Raw genomic sequence first — 20,772 nt, forward strand, 5'->3', positions numbered from 1 at the left:
CATTTGGGTTATTTTTCAAATTAATGTAATGGAAAAAACATTGTTCAATCATTAAAATGGATATACAAAAACTTGATAGTAAACTACTTACCTTAAAAACAAAGGCGCTCTCAAGGTTATGGAAGCGGACGACCGATCTAGTGCTATGCATTATTGGATTGGATGCAATATTGCAGTATTATTCCAATATGGTATTTTCTTTTCTTTAGTTAAACTGTACACATCTTTTCGTATTAACAACGCCATTTTGTAAAATTCTTCTATGTTTAGCAAATGTAATATAAATTGGGTATAATATTTCATCTAGTACACAGGATTCAGCATACATCCAACACCGTCACGGTCTCATGAGTTTGTGACGCAAGACGACGCATTTCCAAACAGAACATGCGTCGAACTCTCTAGTACCACGAATCGTCTGCAAAAATTAAATACGTTGAATTGCGTTTTGTCTGTTACATCATTTTTGTTACGACTACTGTTCAGCCAGTGGCATCATATTCCCTATACTGTTATAAATTGCCCAGACTGGTAAATTGGGAAGAATTGTTACCCAAGAACGTTTTACGTTAAATTACATCTATTTTTCTCCACTGTAGGAATTTGGCGTACAAAAGCTTGCTTGTTGACAAGTTCACGAAATACTGAAAATGTTGTCGGCCTACGTTCTCTGTAGTGGTTTGACGAACTTTGTTGGGAAAACCTCCCTGAAGCAAGCAACTGTGCTTTTCTCAAAGCCAAATATCTACAGCTTGACGTCAAGACAATTGACTAATCAGACTTGTGTTAGTTTAACATGCAGATCTACTAGATCCCTCTCCCTGAAAGGAATTGCTATGGCTCCAGCTGGGGAAGGAGGTAAGTGTTTGTTATTTTACTGATTTTCAGTTTTTGTCAACAATTGAAACAAATTTCCAACAAAATTGCAGCATTTAGTCTTGGGTAAGATAGTTTTAGGAGCATCTGGTCTTGGCCATGGTGTTGTGCATGTGTGTTGCCCTAAGTTCTTCCCAGTGGACTACCATATGGTATGGTAAGTTTGAATTCTCTTTCGCATGAAGATTTTCTATCATAACACATTCTTTTGTTTAACCAAGTGTAAATACATCAGATGGTGGGCATAAGTGATATCAAAGTGGAGGAAGTCAGCAGCACCAATATCTGCAATCAGACAAGTAAACTCAACCGGTCATCAGAAGCTATGAAATCCATGAAAGAGAATGGTTACGACTCAAGTGGAGATGGTCCTGCACATATAAAAAAGCGTGGTGCTACGATACACGAGTTGGAAGACCATCAGCAGCCTGCTGAAGAGTCTTTGAATCAAGATAATCAAACGACGAGTCATGTTGAACGACTGATGTTGGAAGACAACAGCAGTACGCGTAGCAATCCCCCCGATCTTTACGAGATGACAATCCATCATCAGCCCGTACAGCATCGTACTCCGCGTCAGCATCAGTTGCACGCAAAGCCTCTTCATCATGTGGTACCGATTGCTCTACATAAAAAGCACGAACAGAGTAAAGAAACAGCGAAGTAGTGGGGGAAAAACATCGAAGAAAGAATTAACGGGATACTCAAAAGGTTGGATCAACTGATCGGCGACCATGAAACGAATGGTACGTAATTTTGTTTAAAACACTTTTTACAATGCACTCTAAGTAATGCATTCTTGTAAGTACGGACTTGAATGGCCTAAGGCAGTAAAGAATGCTAAAGTATTCCACGTTTATTTAACTTGGAATGCTTTATTTATTGTCAAAAAGCATACTCTCGTACGATTAACAACATTTCCGTAGAATAAGCCGTGGTCTGAAACGAGTAAGTCCCAGTCATAAACCGTATTCAATGGCTTGGCAATCATCATTTGATACCTTTGCGTGAGTTATTTGATGGGATTGGCCTGTAACCTATCGGTAAATTATGTAGGGTTTCCTCGCTGCGTTACAAAGACCTGGGAACATAACACGTGTATCCCTTACAATAGCCATTTATCAGTGCTTTTGAAGCTTTTCCTTTTTTTATAGCAGGGCTTCCACAGAAACAAACAAACGACCGGTACCCAGTAAAAACGCGTGATTCCCAAAAGAGAACAAACTGCCTCTTTTCAGGGGGAAGTTTGGTCTTTCCTGCTAAATTATATTAGCCATTTAGTGTAACGCAACAAAGACTCGTAACGTATCTTACATTCTTATACGTCGCCTCGCATAACGAATAATCAATAGAATGAGAACAGTGGAGAATAGGGACATGGATAGAACCAACTGATACCGAGAACTTTTATAACCAAAAAAGCCTAGACTGTGGCTTGTTTAAATTGATTTTACATAGTGCTTTTAATCCTAAAACAATACTTGCTTGTGGTACACCGTTCTTCGTGTATTTTGACATGTCGTGCCAGATTGTTATGTTTAGAGTTTGTGAATTCTAGTCGTTTGTGTAACCATTTACAATGGTATTACACTCAAAACATAATAAGAGAGTAAAGATGCATCGATGTTATTGCAGTTGCTAACACAAAATTCATTTAAACATTCTACTTTCAATGTCTTTCCTAATAGATGGTGGTAAGAAGAACGCACTGGTTGCACCGCAAATAAGAGCCGGCCAAATCAATCAACACCGTGATATGACTAGCGAACGACTTCAGCATAATAAAGAAAAAGAACGAATGACAAAGCGAAGTGAAGAGCTAGAGAAGGTAGTTGAAAGGTTAACACATGAAAATCGGCAATGGAAAACTCGTCTTGAGGATTTGGTGGCGGAAAACCGGCATTTGCAGTTAGTCAAATATCCAGCAGACGAGCTGAAATCTCGTTCATCTGTTCTCATGACGGACATTAAAGCACGCCCTTCGGTTGTATTGGCCGATCCAACCGTTAAACGAAACGATATTGCCGAGGTAAGAGTTATAAAAGCTAATAAATCGCCAAGAGCGAATAGAATGATGGCTGCACGATAAGTTATAACCATTATAATTTCGACAGATTCAACTGAGGTCGGGCACCAAAGCATACCACTTTTTATTCCGTATTCTGCCGACCAAGTTCGTTAAATCTGAGTTCCACTTTGCTGCCATTGCTGGAACAAGCGCCACCGACTTGTGGTGATTGGGATGGATGCCAGCGCCAAACATCCAAAATGGATAACGGCATGGTTTGTCATAGTGCTAATAAATATTTTGCTGCATAATTTAGCAAAGGAAACACAAAACAAGTTGCTTTATTGTATGCAAATGAAACAAACATTACAGGTATACCGGAAGATTGATCAACGCGGACGGGAGCTTGAGCGACTGTTGGATCAATACGACATGCATCTGGCCAGTCCACCACTTTACAAGCTCAAATACATTCCGGAGAATTACACGTTCATCGATGTTACACTGGGTGGGGAAAATATTCAGTTTCACGACTGGAAATTCTGGGAAGATTCTCTGTCCGATCATCCCTACGTTTTCTTTCAGGTATGGAAGCTTCTAGTTCCCTTTTCCAATTGGGTTACCGTAGAAGAATAGTTTACAATCGTTATTACCCTATCTGCAGGTGGAATGAAGTATTCAATTTCGCACACGTCTCACAGCGGCACGAACGGCAATCCTAGAAATACGAGCGGGCAATATGAGCGTATAGCAAACGGATAAAGTTATCTTCAACACCTGTGCTTAACTTAGTCAACCATAGTCTTCAATGTAAGTCATTCTTCATCTCTATTCCTGCATCGTATAATACTGTAAATTATCAGTAACATGCAACTCATTTTTCAGCTGTCTGGTTAGTATTGAAATTTGCGTATGTATCAGTATGTGATGGTTCATTTTAGATTACTCTGACAAGCTTAAACAAATTTCTTCTATACTAATTGTTTTGTTTGATACAATTCTCTATGTTTTAATTAAAGTTGACGTTACCTTTCATTCTTGTTCTTAGTGCGGTAGTAATTGGAAAACACTGAACCTCGTATGTTATTTATCACCATTTTCTGGATACTGTTCATTTATTACATTGTACAATAGTTTCACCGAATTTAAACGAGAGGTAGTTTAAGACGGAAAATACACGATAACGTTAACAACATGGTTTGTGGTCGTCATTTACTGTATATAATAGTTGCGTGAACATCTAACAGTAGCGGCACTTGAAATGACTGAGTATGGCACCCTCCCAATGTTGGGATCAGTAGTAACCAAGAGTCTGTAAGCAATTACAACTCGAAACGTTAAGCGTTGGTATGGGATTGGCCATCCATTCCAATGCAAAACTGAATAGAGAAGTAAGAGCTTTCAGCTGATGTCACGATGGGGATCATATGGTACAGTAATATGATCCGGGCCAACATCGTGACAGTTCTGGAGGATACTAGCATGTCAGTCAAGTGCTTAGCGCAACCATTTTGATTATTTTTATAATAACTAAAATAAAAACTGACAAAGCGAAACTTCGATCGTTGCCAAACATTTGATCATTCCCTTAACATAGACATTTGCAGATTGAAACTAGGAAATAGCCATTAGCGTTGTAAATGCAAACTGGCAGAAAAAATTTACATTTCATTCTGTTATATTGAATTACAAACGGAAAGATAAATGGATTTTAACCACATCAACTACACAATGCCATAGGGCTAACATAACGAATCAATGCGACTCTGTGCTACGCAACTGAATGTATAAATTTCCAGCATATTTATAAATACCAATTGGATACTGTGTTCAGCAATTACAATGTTGTACAAACACATACTAAAAACGCCTTCATCAGCTTTATGTAATAAAGAATAAAACAAGTAGATTCGGCAACGACATTATAGCTGTATTCAACATTTTATTTATAAATCACATTCGTTTAGACTTTTTAATACATACAGTAAGTAAATGGCAGGGAAATATTCACCTTGGAACGAGGGCTGCAAATAAAACTAAATCTAATTCTCCTATCATCGAACATGATGGACGACGTGGGAGCTGAATAGTACTTCTGTGCCTCGGTGTAGTAGCTAGGACTGGCATAGGTTGTTGTGTAGTATGCTGGAGCTTCAGTGTAATAAATTGGTGCAGCATACGTTATGGTGTAGTTCTTGGACGCCTTTGTAGTGTAGTATTGAGGGGCCTCAGTGTTGTAATACATGGGGGCCTCAGTGTAGTAAGCTGGAGATGTGTAAGTGGTTGTGCAATACTCAGTTTTCTTGGTGTAATACTCGCAGCAGTAGTGTAGTATTCAGCGGATTTCGTGCTGTAGTATTGGGTAGCTTCGGTGTAGTAAAGCGTAGCAGCATAAGTAGTAGAATAGTACTTGGCGGGCACCATATAGTAATTTGGCGAAGCATACGTTGTTGTGTACTCGGTAGCTTTTGTAGTGTAGTACTGCGGAGCCTCAGTGTAATAAGGAAGAGTGGCGTAAGTGGTGGTGTAGTACCTCGGGACTTCTGCATAGTAGCTTGGCGCAGCATAGGTTGTGGTGTATTCAAGAGCCTTTGTAGTGTAGTATTGTGGAGCCGCCGTCTTGTAATACATGGGGATCTCTGTGTAGTAAGCTGGGGCAGCGTACGTGGTAGTGTAGTATTCAGTAGCCTTTGTGATGTTGTAAGACGGGGCAGCATCAGTTGTTGTGTAGTAGGTAGGTTCCACGTAGTACGAAGTAGCAACCGTGGTGTAGTAACTTGGGGCAGCGTAAGACTTCGGGCCTTCAGTGTAGTATGTGAATTAAAATAGTGGAGTGTAGCTGCTTCTGTTGTGTAATAGGCAACTATAGTGGTGGGGTAGCTGGGCGCAGCATAATATGTAGGGGGAGCTTCAATATAGTAGCTCGGTGTAGCGTATGTCGTTGTGTAGTACGTCGGAGCGGCATACGTAGTTGTGTAGTATTGCGGCGATTTGGTCGTATAGTACTGGGGAGGCTCGGTGTAGTAGCTGGTGGCAGCATATGTTGTTGTATAATACTCGGCCTTCTTTGTTGTGTAGTACTAGGGAGCATTGGTGGTGTAGTAACTGAGCGCACCATATACGTCGTAGTGTAGTAAGGCGCTGAATTGGTTTAGTATGCAGAAGAAGTCGAACCCATTGGTTCACCCATGGCCTGTCCAGCCATCACAGAGACAACGACCAACAGCAGCATCGCGCCGTAGTTAGCTGAAACTAAGACAGTACATACACATGCTGTTGCTGAGTCCAAATGGTTTACTACACTGAATCAAGTTATGTTTGTCCTCTCATTTTACATGCGTCCAAACTCACCCTGTTTCGATTGACTAGCCCTGCGGTTACGACACGCGCACCTAACAGGTACTGACGTGACAGCCAATATTCTTATGTCGTTAAAGAATAACGAATGATATGATTAAATCCTTTCCCTAGTCGATTATTACAAGAAAAACTCCTTGTATTTTCATTCTCAGACATGAATTGTTTCGAAGATAGAAGACTCATGTAGTGCAGCAGCAAAACGAACAAGAAGCAGAAGTGAATCACGTACATAGCCAAATGTGTATATCTTTGGGATCAGTAATCTAGTCAAAATTCTTGTTGCAAATGATGTGTGTGTGTGTGTGTGTGAATGTTGTTTGTATGTGTCACAGTTTGGTTTTCGTTAGAAAATGCACTGCTTCAAAACTCGTACCAAAATTGTCTTGTCTTTTTGTGATAAATGTGATAAAGAATAAAAACAAATAGATTTGGTAACGGCATTATAGCTGTACTTGAGATTCCATTTATAGACCACATTTGTATGGAACGACTAGTTAATGCGTCAATATTTGGCAGGGAAATACTAATTTGGGAACGAGGGCAACAAGTAATAACAAAAGATCTAATTCTTCCGTCATCAAGCTTGACGGATAGCGCAATTTTCACGATTAATAATACTTCGATGGCTCAGTATAATAGCTGGGAGTGGCGTACGTTGTTGTGTAATATGCTGGAGCCTCTGTGTAATAGCTCGGTGCGGAGTAGTATCTCGGTGCCTCCGAATAGTAAGTAGGAGCCGCATATGTTGTGGTGTAATACTCGGGCGCCTTTGTAGTGTAGTACGTCGGAGCAGCATACGTAGTGGTGTAGTATTCGGGCGCCTTGGTCGTGTAGTACTTGAGAGCCTCGGTGCAGTAGCTAGGGGCACTATATGTTGCCGTGTAATACTCCGCCTTCGTTGTGTAGAACTCAGGAGCCTTGGTGGTGTAGTACCCGGATGAAGACGAGCCTATCGGCCCACTAATGGCCTGTCCAGCCATCAAAGAAACGGCCAACAGCAGATTGTAGCACAGTTAGCTATAAATGAAAAAAGAATGCAGTTTAACAATATATATGCACTCTGCATAATTCTTTATTTTGTTGTATGTACTTGTTGTAATGTTTTGTACTTTTGTAGTCGCTTCGAATAACTCCTTTTTGAAAATAGATCTCTCTTCGACAAGGTCTACCGTTGTGTGATGGATGTTTGGCAATAGTGATACTATCCTTGCATTTTCTATGCCCGGCTTGGGTGATCATACCATATCATATTGCCTATATTCAATCAACAATTTAAATAGATTAGAGTAGAAATCAAAATTTTAATGCTTATAGTTCCTCACCGTAATGCTGATAAAACATTGTTTGAACAGTAAATAGCTGATTGCAATTTGTTTTACCGAATAGTTATCAATTGGAATAGTTCCATCGGCTTGCATATGTTAGTCACAATTGATGCAGTCAATTCTAGGATTCTTGGATGTAGACTGTTGGTTGACTTTTCATATAAAGCCAATATTTTTTTTTTCAAAGCTTCATCATTCATAACATTACGGCAGTCATGCAATATTAAAAAATTAAGGTTGCTCGTTTCAAGGAAGTCTTTCTGGATAGCCTCAAGAAAAACCAGTTAAGTCATAACAAGTACTCGGTTTTTTCCTCACTCATGTTTCCACCTAGAACAAGAACAGATGCATCAAATATTTTCAAAATACTCATATGCCTAGACATACCTCTGGCAACTCCATTGTACTACACCTTTTTTCTCATGAAAATGTCCCACCTTCAAAGGAGTGTGCTGACGCAAATAGGCAGATCGCTGAAGTGCCAATTTAACTGTTGGTGTAAAGTATACTGAGGAAAAACCTCCAGAACAAGATTGTTTTGTAATTTAACGGTTTAGGGGCGAGAGAAGGAGAGTCCGTCTTATCTCTAATGCCAACAAAATAAATTTAAACTAACAAACTAACAATCGGTCAATAATCAGTATAACCCGTTTTGTTGTCGTTTTACAAATAAAGAAAAAAAAAATGCAAATAACAACAACATTCAGGTAAACGATTATTAATGAACAAAAATTTATTAGTTACTAGGTCAGCCTACACCACAGGAGCAAAACACGCGTGGCAGAAAAATTTACAAAGCTGAGACCTCCCTGCAGAGTTTGGGAATTTTGAATAGTAAATCGCTATCGCAAATTTGCCCGTTTTCTATTATCACCCGATCAGTCGAGGTGGAAGTGCAAATAGTAAAAAATTGCCGATGAGGTTTACGTGACCGATCAGCAATTAAAACAAATAACAGATTTTCAACGCTACATCTTCCGAAACGGTGCTTTTTTTTTGGAAAAGGATTCAATGTTGTTAGATGTTTTCACGCTGACTGTTCCTATCTAATCGTGCCTTTAAAGTAGCATAAAGAGAAACATGCATTTCTCTTTAAAGCATTATACACAAGACAAGTGTAATGTAAATGTTGTTCCAACAGAATTGTAACATTATCTTTAAAACAAATTGAATTCAGTTCCGTGGTCTAATCACGGTCTATTCAATAAGCTGAGCTGCCTTCCTTTATAGAAAATTGCTTTTTTTATTTTTAAACATTATCTTTATAACTATCGTTTAAAAACCGCCGAAAATCGAATAAAGTTCACAAAAGAACTACCCGGAAAAAAAATTATGATTGAATTGAAAATTTGGGTTTGATAGCGAATATATAGATATAGAAAAATGTGGAAATATTGGTAAAAACAGGTGCTTCCCAATGAGTTTTGAAGAAGAACAGTGTTTTCAGTGATAAGTAAGCAACAATAGTTGTTTGTTTACATTAAATGCATTACTCCCGAATGTTATTTAAATTATTTTCTACTGTTTAAGAAAAGTCATTATCGTTTTAAGATTCATTGACACCATTTTAAATCCCATAAATTTTGCGATTTCTTCGGATGAATGAACTGTGCACCCAGACAAGTTTATGTGGAAAATCGGGTAAGTTTTGTTACTTATTTATTTTTTTTTAATATTATTGTTATTTTTTAAATTTTAAAACACAAAAAAAATCAGATCACAAGGAATGAGAAAGAAAAAATGTGTAGCGAGAATCCCAAAGCTTTGAGAAGACTCGCATGTTTTTTAGAGAATCACAAATTACCTGACAAAGCCAAACACTTTTAACAAGGTTTTTATAAATTATTCCGAGGATCCCACAATTTTTTAAAGGATAAGGTATTTTTTAAAAGTTGTATTATTTGTTATAATTTTTGGACAAATTTCTCCGTTGTTTCCTATTTTTCCACTTTAAGCCCGTCCGAGAGGGAAGAGGTGACGCTAGCATGATTTTTAAGCTTGCCTTTTTTATGGTATGCGTTGCAATGCCGCTACAGGCTATATTATATGTACCACAATGTTCCCATTATGCCTCCCTTTCGACCGCTTTTTGTCATTTGCACGTCAACTGTTTCGTTGCATCTGCCCGTCGGACGCTCACAATCTCTGCTCGTCAATCCGCTTGCAAATTTTGTCCGTCAACTCTTTCGCCACCCCTTCCCATAAACCCCCTCATCATTTCTACCCCTCAAGTAGTTCGGCTGCTTTGATGTGCATCACATTCGCTAGCTCTTCCCATTGACCCAATCACAATGCGTGTCCTTCTACTCACCATTAATCTCTGTCTCTCAAACCTTTTGCTTAGCATACGCGTTGACTGGCTAGCGGTTTTTTCCGCCGATTGCCATGACCGTTTGCGGTCCATAGCTAGTTGGCCAACCGTTATATTTCCAGGTCTGCTCGTCGAACTCACAGTGGAACAAGCATCTGTCCCCCGCCGTCTGGGTTGAATTTGCTCGTCCCTAGTGGCATTCGGTGATCTGCGACTTAAACGACTCGTCTTTTTGGCCGTCCACCTACTCATTATATCAGGTTAATCAAAAAATTGCGTCTGCCCGTCAACTTTTTCATCGGATTCGCCCGTACCACAGATATCTCTGCAGCTCACCCCAGCCACTATGCCCCTGGATTTCGTACCGTATCACTTCCTCAAACTACTCTTTGTAATTAGTCGACGACATCAACGGGTTGTATTTACCTATCCGTTTCGCCCGTCGTAGATGCCTGCGTCTCTAGCCGCAGCGTTAGCTATCATCTCCTCTTGTGCGAGATGCATTTTTGTTCGTAGGCTAGCAACCCAGCCACGTCATCCGGCCAATTCAGCCATCCAATGTGTCAAAAATAGAAGGGCACATCCGGCGGCGTCGGGTGGCACTTCTGTTAGCGAATCACAGCGCGCGCACAGAATCACTTCCACACGAAATCATTTTTTGTCTTGGAATTACCAAAGAATTCCATTTTTGACTAGAGAATCACGAAAGATGATTAGAGAGTAAACTTAATAACTATGAGACCGGCCTCGGATGGAAGTATCAGAAATGGCGCCGGGAAAGGAAATGCCATTTGAGAGAGAAAGAAAATTTGCGGGAAGTACCGCAGACTATCACCAACGATTGCTTCATACCTCAAAGTCAGTGAGTTTCTAAAATTTCACGTTTGCTAGTTAATAGCCAACAAGGCATTTCCAATATCCATTTCCTATTGCCTGATGTTCAAAGTATGGGGCGGCGTTTATTTAATTAGAAACTATGTGGTTTTCGTGAGTTGAATCCCTTCGTTAGCCTAATCATATGAAGGCTTAAACTTTTTTTTACTGTCTGGTTTGATAGCATTAATTTTTGCACCAACAAGCTGGTTCAAGAAATGCAACAAAGAATGAAACTGGTATGAAATGGCAATCACTTTATAGCCTTTTTCTGTTACCAGCAAAATATGTGTGTACAATACATTTGTATAGTATATATATTAATGTAAATACGTAAAGTGCATTTTTGTGTTTTTTAGTGTATTTATTTAGTTTTTTTCCATTCTCTGCGTATCCGAGGAAACACGAGGAATTTACAAGTATGATTTGTGGTTTCGAAATATTTTTGTAGATTAGAAGGACAAATTGCAGTTTTCCCAAACTTGCATAGAAAAACTTTATTGTACTCTCTTTTAAATAATTATCATTTCCAAGATAGTTCACGTGACTTAGTATTTGGCATAGGCAGCAAGGGTTTTGTATTCGGGAGCTTTGTAAGCTGGAGCTTTGTATTTGGGAGTCTTGTAGACTGGGGTAGCGTAAGTCGGAGCGGGGTAAGCTGAAGCGACGTTTGAGGCGACTTTGTATTCCAGCTCTTTGTAGGCAGGGGCAGGGTAAGCGGGGGTCTTGTATTGTGTCTCTTCCGGGTATTGAGCCTCTCCCTCGTATTTCACATCAGCGGTGTATCCGTAAGCGTCAGCCTTGTAGGTAACGATCTGGGTGCGACCATCGGGGAGGGCAACACGGTAAGATCCAGTGGTAACTTTGTCGTACGATTTCTCGGAGTGATCAAAATCAGTAAACGATTCCTTATCCTGGACGTCGTACCCAAAGCTGTAGGGCTGAGGGGCCTGTTAGAAAGGAGAAAAAAGTTATTTTACGGCGTCCTCTGGAGGAAAGGGCTGAAATAATAGAAATTACTAAGTCTAAAAAAAGTAGACTTACGTATGCCACTTCTTCGTATTTAGAAGTTTCATACTGGGGGGATTCGTACCTAGGGGACTCGTACTTAGGGGCCTCATACTTTGGTGTTTCGTACTTAGGTGATTCATATTTGGGTGATTCGTACTTAGGAGCTACGTATTTAGGTGCTTCGTACTTGGTGGCATATTCCACCGCCTTGTAGGAATCGGCAGCAGCAGCGGCAAAGAGAACAACCAGGATGATGAACTAGATTCGTAAAAAAAGGATACAAATTTAATTTTTAAAAATATTTTAGGCTCCATAAAAAAACAACGGACATCAGTAATGTTTTCTTAAGCGAGCCCGCAGTATCTGTCGATATGTACAGTATAAAACGGTGCTTATATTTATATTATTTATTATTATTTATTTAGTAAGCTACTATTAGCATTATTTTGTACCTTCATATTAAAGTGATGTGAGTTCGCAGAAGCAGTTTGCAGACTGATACTTTCAGAAACAGCATTCCCACCTTTTGTACCAAATTCAAAAAACCAGAGTAGAGAGTGGTGACCGTTAGGCTGCAATACGTGGGAGGTGTTGCTTTGTTTTAGAAATGTGATTAAAGTAAAAGTAGTTGGTCCGAGAAGGTTAGGAAAATAGGTAAGAATAAATGAATCAAGTACAAAGCTAAACAATCTAGGTACTTCACCTGGTAACTTGGGCTAGTTGCAAATGAGACAGGGGGAGGGAGTGTCGATATACGTTCAGCATTGAAGCTCCTTTTTTTTTTTTTTTATTTTGGTAACCAAAAATTGTCTCGATTACCAAACCAAGTCAGTCGCTACACCAGAATGTAGAAAGATAAACCTTCACTTTCTCGATATGGTTTAACCGTGAACACTATACGCATGTAAGTTTATCATATTTTATTGCCTTCACTCCGTGAGTTCTGTGGCTAGAACAGTTGACATTTTTTTTTTCTTTACTCAAACTGATTTTTAAAATTTGCCGTTCCTTCCTGGGATTGGTTATTTTTGAACAGAATAAGGACAGGTAGATTAAAACTATAATCCCACTTATATATTTATTCCACGGGACTATTTTACAAGATATTATAGCGTTGTCTGCAAGCATGCTTCTGATCGGTTATGAAAAACATTTGGTTAATTTAACCTCGTTTCCTAATTGAGATAAAAACGACGATCGACGTTAGCCTAATATTCGAGTTAGGCTACTTGGTTGGTGCAATACTGTGAGTTTGGTGTTGACAATAGGCTATGTGCACGTGTGAAAGTAAAACAAGTTAGAACAACAAGGTAGTTGCCAACCACTATGCCCTGCACCACATTTAAATTTCAGCCAGTGCCGCTGTCGTGAAATAAATGGTTGAACTCTGTAAATCAAACCTGTTGAAAACGATGCCGCAAGCTAGGCATTAATACCCCATCTGGATGAATGGACACAGTCTTGAAGCGAATTTTAATGGATCATCTGGAAAACCTTTTACTTTCACCCAAGTAAATCAAGTAGGTCACTCTAGTACAAAAAATAGTTTTTGATTCAATCGTTTTCACTATCTTTATAGTGCGCGTGGGACCTGCAAATACATTGCCCAGATCGATATCTACTACGATAAATTTGGTACACGAACGAGGAATAAGTTGACGAATCCAAGTTAATGCATAGTCTTTAACAAGAGCGCAAAGCTGGCTTTGCGTACGCCACAAGATTTGTCTGATACAGTGCATTTGGCTTCTGAAATGGAGTGTCATAGGTCATGGTAATGGCAAATACCAATTAGTTAACTGAAACTTTCCAAGTTGACTTAGTTAAAGTAAACAAATATCAGTATAGCAGTTTTGTGATGAACTGGAGTTATGTGAAATGAGGGGATCCCAATAAGTAGGCAAGTTTGAGATGAGAAATCATGGCAAAATATCCGCATCGGTTAATTTGGAAGGAACATACCTAAAAAACTTGGTTTTGAAGGGAAATAAACAAACTTCGAAATTTCTAGTACAGGCCTACTTTTTTTGCGTGACGATATTTACTTGAGAATGTTTATAGATCATAACTCTTAGGTAAATCGAAACAAAACGCTGTACAGAGGACATTATGTAGGCTATCACATAGTATAGAGGTGGCTAAGTGGCGATTAAATAATACATCAGTCATTCAATTATTTCTCAATCCTCTTAACAAATACTCCACGTTAATGTTAACTTGGCATCTGTAAATTACTAAGATTGTTTCTGCCGTTGTCGCTGTCACGACGCGTCAGTTTATCTGGCTCCCGTCTATTCAGTCCCATTCTACAAGATGACAGCTTACTTGACGTCTGCATACATGATCCCATTGAAAAAAAAACTTAAGTGTCTTTGGATTTGACAAACATAACTAAGCATAATCAAGATTGAACGCGCAATTCGAGAAAATTGTTCAATGCCTTTTTAGCCAAACCAATTTGGACATAAACAGGACTAACTTGCCACTGGCGCGCCAGTAGTATTGTTCGTTGTTTTTTTTTTACTTTTTTTCTAAAACTTTAAGTTAAGCAGAAAAACAAGTTTGATATTCATTATATTGTTCAACTCTGAAACGAAATCACGTATTCTAAATTAAGTCTAGAATTTAGTCAAAAATGAAAAACAGGATGTCAGTATAATCGAAATTTAAAGCTGACTTTGTAAAAAGTCGTTCTCTCGTCAAGCTATTTGTTTTAGAAATAAACAGAATTCGAGCACTGCTTGTGCCACAATTTTTATCCGTAGTTTTTACGTTTCTTAAAACAACTGGAAGCCCTACGGAAAAAAATTACTTGATTTTCTTGATACTCATTAGTAGAATGTGAACGAGTGTCCTCTGTCGTCAATTTAGAAGGCAGAGCGTACACTTGCCGCGCTTCAGTGGCGACCAGGGCCGATCGCTATAGGGACCTTTTCAAACGAAATGAGAGCCGTTAATAACTGAAATGGCAATTTGAAAAAGAAAAAATTGTTAAAAGGAATAAAACAATTTTTAAATCTTTCGTTGCAATAGGGAATTGTGTGCCTCAGCGCAAGAAACATTTCGTTGTAATAATGTACAAGGGACTTAGCGCAAGGAAAAATGTCGTTGTCATAGCGGAAAAAAGCCTTTTGCGAAAGTAATCTTTCGTTGCAATAGCTCCACAGCGCGACAGTAGTGACAATTTACACCAATTTCAATTTCAACACAACGTTGTTCAGTTAAATCATATTTATAACATTAAAAAGATTAAATAAAGGTAAAATTGTAGCATTGTATTGCATAAACAAAATCGAAATAAAAATCATAAACGTTTACTGAAAGTTTTAAAGACGCAACGGCTTGGATAATCCTTTGCCCTTGCATGATGGGGAAACAAGCGAAAAATGGTGCACTACTTAGCGATTGGATCCAAACCAATCAGGGCGCTTTTTCATTCTACCCGCCTACGCTAATTTTATCCCGAAATCGTAGAAGCCACCATCTTTTAAAATGGCGTCGAGGCTTTTGGGGTAACACCTGATTTTTGCCACGTCTCCACCCCTCCCCCGCTTTAATGGGTTGTCCCCAATATTATGATAATGTACATAAATACTACAATATAATAAATACACATACATATATATACAGTATATTACAAATTATACATATATATATTTATACCTACGTACAATTATATTTATATATTTATACATACAATTATAATATATATATTACTATTAATAATTGAAATAAAGGAATATGCTTGGTAAGGGCTATCCATTTTTAGGTAATTGTAATCAATATTTTCAAATCGAAAAAATTTTAAACGCAAAATGTGTTTTTGTTGTTTTTCGATCTAAGGTTCTAATGGACGCAACCGATAAAAATAAAAAAATAGATGTTACACTTAAACTCTTTCCTTTTCTGAAAATTTAACATAAATTTCATAGAATTAGATAGCTCTTGATAAGAGCTATCGATTGATGCAAAATTTGTCACTGTTTAGTTTCTTCATAAATAATTATGAAAGAATTTCATGATTTTAGAAAGGGGAGGGGGTGTGTGAAAAAGACGAAACTTTGCATTGATTGTTTGATGCTTAATCTTCGTCAAAACAGGAAACCATTATAATATTTTTGTTCCTGGTGATTCCAGGAACAAGTTATTCTAAACGTTTACTTTTTGTCTTTACCGCGCCAAGTTCAAATTTTAAAAAGTGTAAATAAGTGTAAAAATGTTTAATGAAGACATATTTACATTTTGTTTGTGGTCCCTTGTATTAAAAATGTGCCCCAATTGTCTTTTTTCGGGGATGCGGGGGATGGAAACAACGACTACAGCCAGCGTAGACCAACGTCGTCACGACGTAAGGCACAAAATACTATACTCTACCATCGCAACGGTTAGGGCAGGCTGCCCCAAGTTGATGCTGGCTCGGGTTTAGCCCTGGTCTACCCATGAGTAAAGCATGACCAGCTTAATACTGGAAGGTGCTGCTTTGTCTTAGGAAAAAAATTATTTTTTCACTTTTTTTGCACCTTTGCGCCAGTAACGTCCGGTAGTAAGATGGTCAGGATCAACCCATGGGTAGACGGGGCTGAGCCCTAAAGCTGGCTAATAACGCCAGCTAGTGGCACCAACACTTCTTAACTCATTTCACTTTTACCGCTAGGGTGTACAGTCTAGACGTCTGCTGTCTACCTTTGCCGATCTTGTTTTCTTGCATGTTGGCTGTCGAATCATAACAGTTGAAATCTGGCAACGCCGATTGTCAAAGACGTGGCAGACAAATGCTCTATTGCCATCTTCGTGACGTTTGTCTCAATGCTGTGAAAATAGTCGAGTGAAGTGCTCTCTCATTGGTTGCCATTCTTTGTCCAGCCAACTGCAGCCGAAGAGAACTAGTAAGGTAGCCTATGTGAATGTGCTATTTCAAGCTGTCTTACACTGTGTTGTCAAGTCCATTTCCTGGATCTCTTCCTCGAGGTATGAACATATGGCCTTTATAGAAAACTTGCTGTTCTCATCTCTAATTTCTTTATTTATTCATAACATCAGATATTTTATCAAATGTATCACATTTTATTTGAGCAAAAAAGATTTTTATTGAAGCATGTCTTTTTGTTCCTAGTTAATCTATTTGACCGCATCCGCCTCCTCGACGATCCTCGTGCTTCACTATGAGTTCGCAACAGCAACCGGCTCCACAAGAGAAACAACCCCCTCAGTATTTCAAAGGGATAGTTAAATTGGTACTCTCTGGAGATGCTGTAATCATTCGTGGGCAACCAAAAGGAGGTTTGTAAAAACTAAATGTTATCCTGAATGCAATCAAACTGTCATATCCTTTCCTCGGTCTTCTTTTTTTTTGGTAGGACCACCACCTGAAAGACAATTGAACTTATCTGGAATTAATGCTCCACGTTTGGGAAGAAGAGCGGGAGGAAGGTAAGAGAACACCTGTTTGGAAATCATAGACACCATTATATTGCTGTTGTGTATTATCAGTGCTGAGGAGACCAAGGATGAGCCATTTGCCTGGGATGCTAGAGAGTATCTACGTAAGAAGCTTGTTGGAAAAGAAGTTGTATTCACTATCGAGTACAAAGTTCCATCATCTGGTCGAGAATATGGTTTCCTTTACCTAGGGAAAGGTACAGTTTGTTTACCTGTAAATGTTCTTTTTCCAAAATTTACATTAACATGCCTTCCTACAGATGCTAGTTCCGGTGAAAATGTCATTGAGGCTTTAGTAAGTGAAGGTCTGGTAACTGTTCGCCAAGAAGGAATCAGAGGCTCAACGGAGCTAGCTCGTCTGGCTGAACTTGAGAGTGCTGCCAAAGCTGCTGGCAAAGGAAAATGGGCTTCAGCTGGCTTGCAAGAGCATGTCCGCGATATTAAGTGGGTTGTAGAAAACCCCCGTCAGCTTGTTGATAAGTTTAAGGGAAAACCAGTTCAAGCTGTTGTCGAACATGTGCGCGATGGATCAACAATTAGGGCGTTCTTATTGCCTGATTTTTATCACATCACGTTGATGGTTTCAGGCATTAGGGTAAGTCATTGTGAAAACGTACAATATCTTTATAATGTTAATCGTATTATTACATTCTGCAGTGCCCAGGATTTAAGCTGGATTCTGAGGGTAAACCTGACCCAGCCGCGACGGAACCTTTGGCTGAAGAAGCAAAGTTCTTTACTGAAACGAGACTTCTTCAGCGAGATGTTCAAATCGTTCTCGAATCCGTCAACAATAACAACTTTGTCGGCAGTGTTATTCACCCGGTAATTTTGCATAATTTACAAGCGCGAAAACCATTTAAAAAAAAAATAAAAATTATTTCCAGAACGGAAACATCGCTGAGCTCTTGTTGCGCGATGGTTTTGCCCGTTGCGTCGATTGGTCGATCGCAATGGTGACCGGAGGCGCAGAGAAGCTTCGCGCCGCCGAGAAAGCAGCAAAAGAAAAGAAAATGCGCATCTGGAAGGATTACGTCTCTTCGGCGCCACAGGTGTGTTGGCCTTCAAGAATGATTGATTATTTACATTCACAAATTTTTGCGTCTAACTAGTTGAGCGCGAAAGAAAAACAATTCAATGGCAAAGTTGTTGAAATTGTCAACGCCGATGCGATTATGGTTAAACTGCATGATGGCACGATTCGAAAGATCTTTTTGGCCAGCATTCGTCCTCCAAGGTAAGTCTCGCGCCCTGTTTTGTTCTTTCGAATGTCATTTGATCTCAATCGGTTTTAGGTTGGAAGAAAAAGCTGAAGAAAAGGGAGAAAAGAAAAAAGGATTCCGACCCCTTTACGATATTCCTTGGTTGTACGAGGCTCGTGAATTCTTGCGCAAGAAGCTTATTGATAAACGAGTGGATGTGACTGTCGATTACGTTCAACCTGCAAGTGCTAATTATCCGGAGAAAACGTGTTGCACCGTTCTCATCGGAGGAGCGTAAGTATTTTCAATTAAGATTATACAGTTCTTTAAATGGGTAGGGATTTAAGCACTAAATTAAATTAACAGGAACGTTGCCGAGGCTCTCGTATCCAAAGGATTTGCAACAGTCATTCGTTACCGGCAAGATGATGATCAACGATCTTCTCGATATGATGAGTTGTTGGCTGCTGAAATGAAAGCTTCTAAAACATCGAAAGGAGTACATGACAAGAAAGAAGCACCAACGCACCGCGTTGCCGATTTATCTGGAGTTAGATCTTTCGTGAGCTCGGTCGATCTTCATTCTTATTAATTCATGAGGTGGTTACAGGATCTTGCAAAATCAAAGCAGTTTTTGCCTTTTTTGCAAAGAGCTGGTCGTTCGGAAGCTGTCGTGGAATTTGTTGCCTCTGGATCTCGTCTGCGATTGTACATTCCGCGTGAAACTTGTCTTATCACTTTCCTTCTTGCCGGTATCAACTGTCCTCGTGGCACTCGCCCCAATTTGAACGGTGCTCCAGGCGTTCAGGATGGGGAGCCGTTTGGTGATGCTGCTCAGTTATTTACCAAGGAACATTGCCTTCAACGCGAAGTTGAAATCGAAGTCGAAAGCATGGACAAGGGTGGCAATTTCATTGGGTAAGTTCACGTTAAAAGTATTTCCTTGAACTGCACTCCAATCTAGTTGCCATTAGATGGCTGTGGTTAGATAACCACAACTATTCCCTTAAGTTGGTCGAAGAAGGGCTTGCAAGCGTCCATTTCACCGCAGAGCGTTCGGTGCATTACCGAGCCATGCAAATTGCTGAGGAGAATGCTAAAGCTAAAAAATTGAGGATTTGGGCAAATTATGTCGAAAAAGAGGTGAAAGCTGTGCCTGAAGAAGATGTTGGCGCCGAGCGAAAAACTAATTATCAAGCTGTTGTTATCACGGAAGTAACGCCTGAACTGCGTTTCTATGCGCAGAAAGTAGACCAGGGGCAAGCATTGGAACAGTTGATGAACCAACTTCGTCAAGAACTGAACACCAACCCGCCACTTGCTGGCGCTTACGTTCCGAAGAAAGGTATGGTTTTTTTGTACGAAATTGTAGTAGTTGACTCTGTCTCAAATAATTATTTTGATTTGCGCAAATTGAAGGAGACATCTGTGCTGCCAAGTTCTCGGATGGAGAATGGTACCGCGCTCGTGTAGAGAAAGTAGCTGGCAATCAGGTTCGAAGAGAATAGAAAAGAATAGCACTTCGTGTTGTGAGTTAAGCCTAATTTCCTTTCTTGTTTCTATTTTGCCTTCAGGTCCACCTGCTTTATATTGACTATGGTAACCGCGAAGTTTCTACCGCCGTGAAGTGTGTGAGTATTCCAGCGGTGTACGCAGGGCCAGCAGCGTTTGCTCATGACTACAGTTTGGCGTGTGTCGCACTTCCGAGTGATGTAATTCTCCCAAAGGCATGAGTCACCATCACAATGTTATCTAATTGTCATTGTTTTTCTAGCCGGAAGATATTCAAGAAGCTGTGACTGCCTTCGGAGAAGATACTAATGGTCGGCAGTTACTGCTGAACGTCGAGTACAAAGGAGCAAACGGCGACTGTGTAAGTGATAGAAACTTTATCTTGTTGATGTTAACATCAAGTACGAACTTTTTCTTTTCCTTGTCAAGGTTACTTTGCTTACAAATGAAACGGATGCTGCTCAACGTAAAGACATCGCACGTGAGTTAATCGCTGACGGACTTTTGTGCGTCGAGACCCGGCGTGAAAAACGACTTGTTAAATTGGTTAGTAATTTATTAAGAGATAACAAGGAGAGCTAATTTCAAGCGACTGTCATTGTCAGGTGAACGATTATATCGCGGCCCAAGATTCTGCGAAAAAGCGTCACTTGAACATTTGGCGGTATGGTGATATCACCGAAGATGATGCAAATGAATTTGGTGTGGGGAAACGTAAAATCTAAATCAATGTTTTTATATTTCCCAACCTCATTCCACTTGATTGGCACGAGGAATAATTGTTTGAAATTTCTTGCTGATTAAATTCAGTACCAATATCAAGTTAATCTACTTTATTATCAACTATTGTTTTTC

At 39.5% G+C, this 20,772-nt stretch overlaps 2 protein-coding genes and 1 pseudogene across 2 annotated transcripts; 2 read left to right on the top strand and 1 right to left on the bottom strand.

Annotated features, from left to right (window-relative positions):
- The first annotated feature begins 336 nt into the window (after positions 1 to 336).
- On the top strand, positions 337 to 3,250 carry LOC130703841 (uncharacterized; annotated as a pseudogene).
- Positions 3,251 to 11,301: 8,051 nt separating this feature from the next.
- LOC130704138 (cuticle protein 19-like) lies at positions 11,302 to 12,222 on the bottom strand. Its single transcript, XM_059496564.1, has 4 exons — positions 12,217 to 12,222; positions 11,798 to 12,022; positions 11,434 to 11,703; positions 11,302 to 11,373 (listed from the first exon to the last, which is right to left on the bottom strand). The coding sequence occupies exons 1-4, from the start codon at positions 12,220 to 12,222 to the stop codon at positions 11,302 to 11,304; spliced, it is 573 nt and encodes a 190-aa protein (XP_059352547.1).
- A 4,341-nt stretch (positions 12,223 to 16,563) lies between these two features.
- Positions 16,564 to 20,753, top strand: LOC130703851 (staphylococcal nuclease domain-containing protein 1-like). The gene is made up of 17 exons (XM_057525300.2): positions 16,564 to 16,732; positions 16,878 to 17,044; positions 17,122 to 17,194; positions 17,255 to 17,400; positions 17,464 to 17,798; positions 17,861 to 18,028; positions 18,091 to 18,255; positions 18,316 to 18,440; positions 18,499 to 18,699; positions 18,772 to 18,955; positions 19,016 to 19,323; positions 19,380 to 19,750; positions 19,825 to 19,898; positions 19,980 to 20,117; positions 20,180 to 20,278; positions 20,347 to 20,463; positions 20,523 to 20,753. Exons 2-17 carry the CDS (start codon positions 16,927 to 16,929, stop codon positions 20,640 to 20,642), a joined length of 2,742 nt encoding a protein of 913 aa, XP_057381283.1. The 5' UTR covers positions 16,564 to 16,732; positions 16,878 to 16,926; the 3' UTR covers positions 20,643 to 20,753.
- Positions 20,754 to 20,772: the final 19 nt, after the last annotated feature.

This window comes from Daphnia carinata, chromosome 8 (genome assembly GCF_022539665.2).
Source record: "Daphnia carinata strain CSIRO-1 chromosome 8, CSIRO_AGI_Dcar_HiC_V3, whole genome shotgun sequence".
NCBI lineage: Eukaryota > Metazoa > Arthropoda > Branchiopoda > Diplostraca > Daphniidae > Daphnia > Daphnia carinata.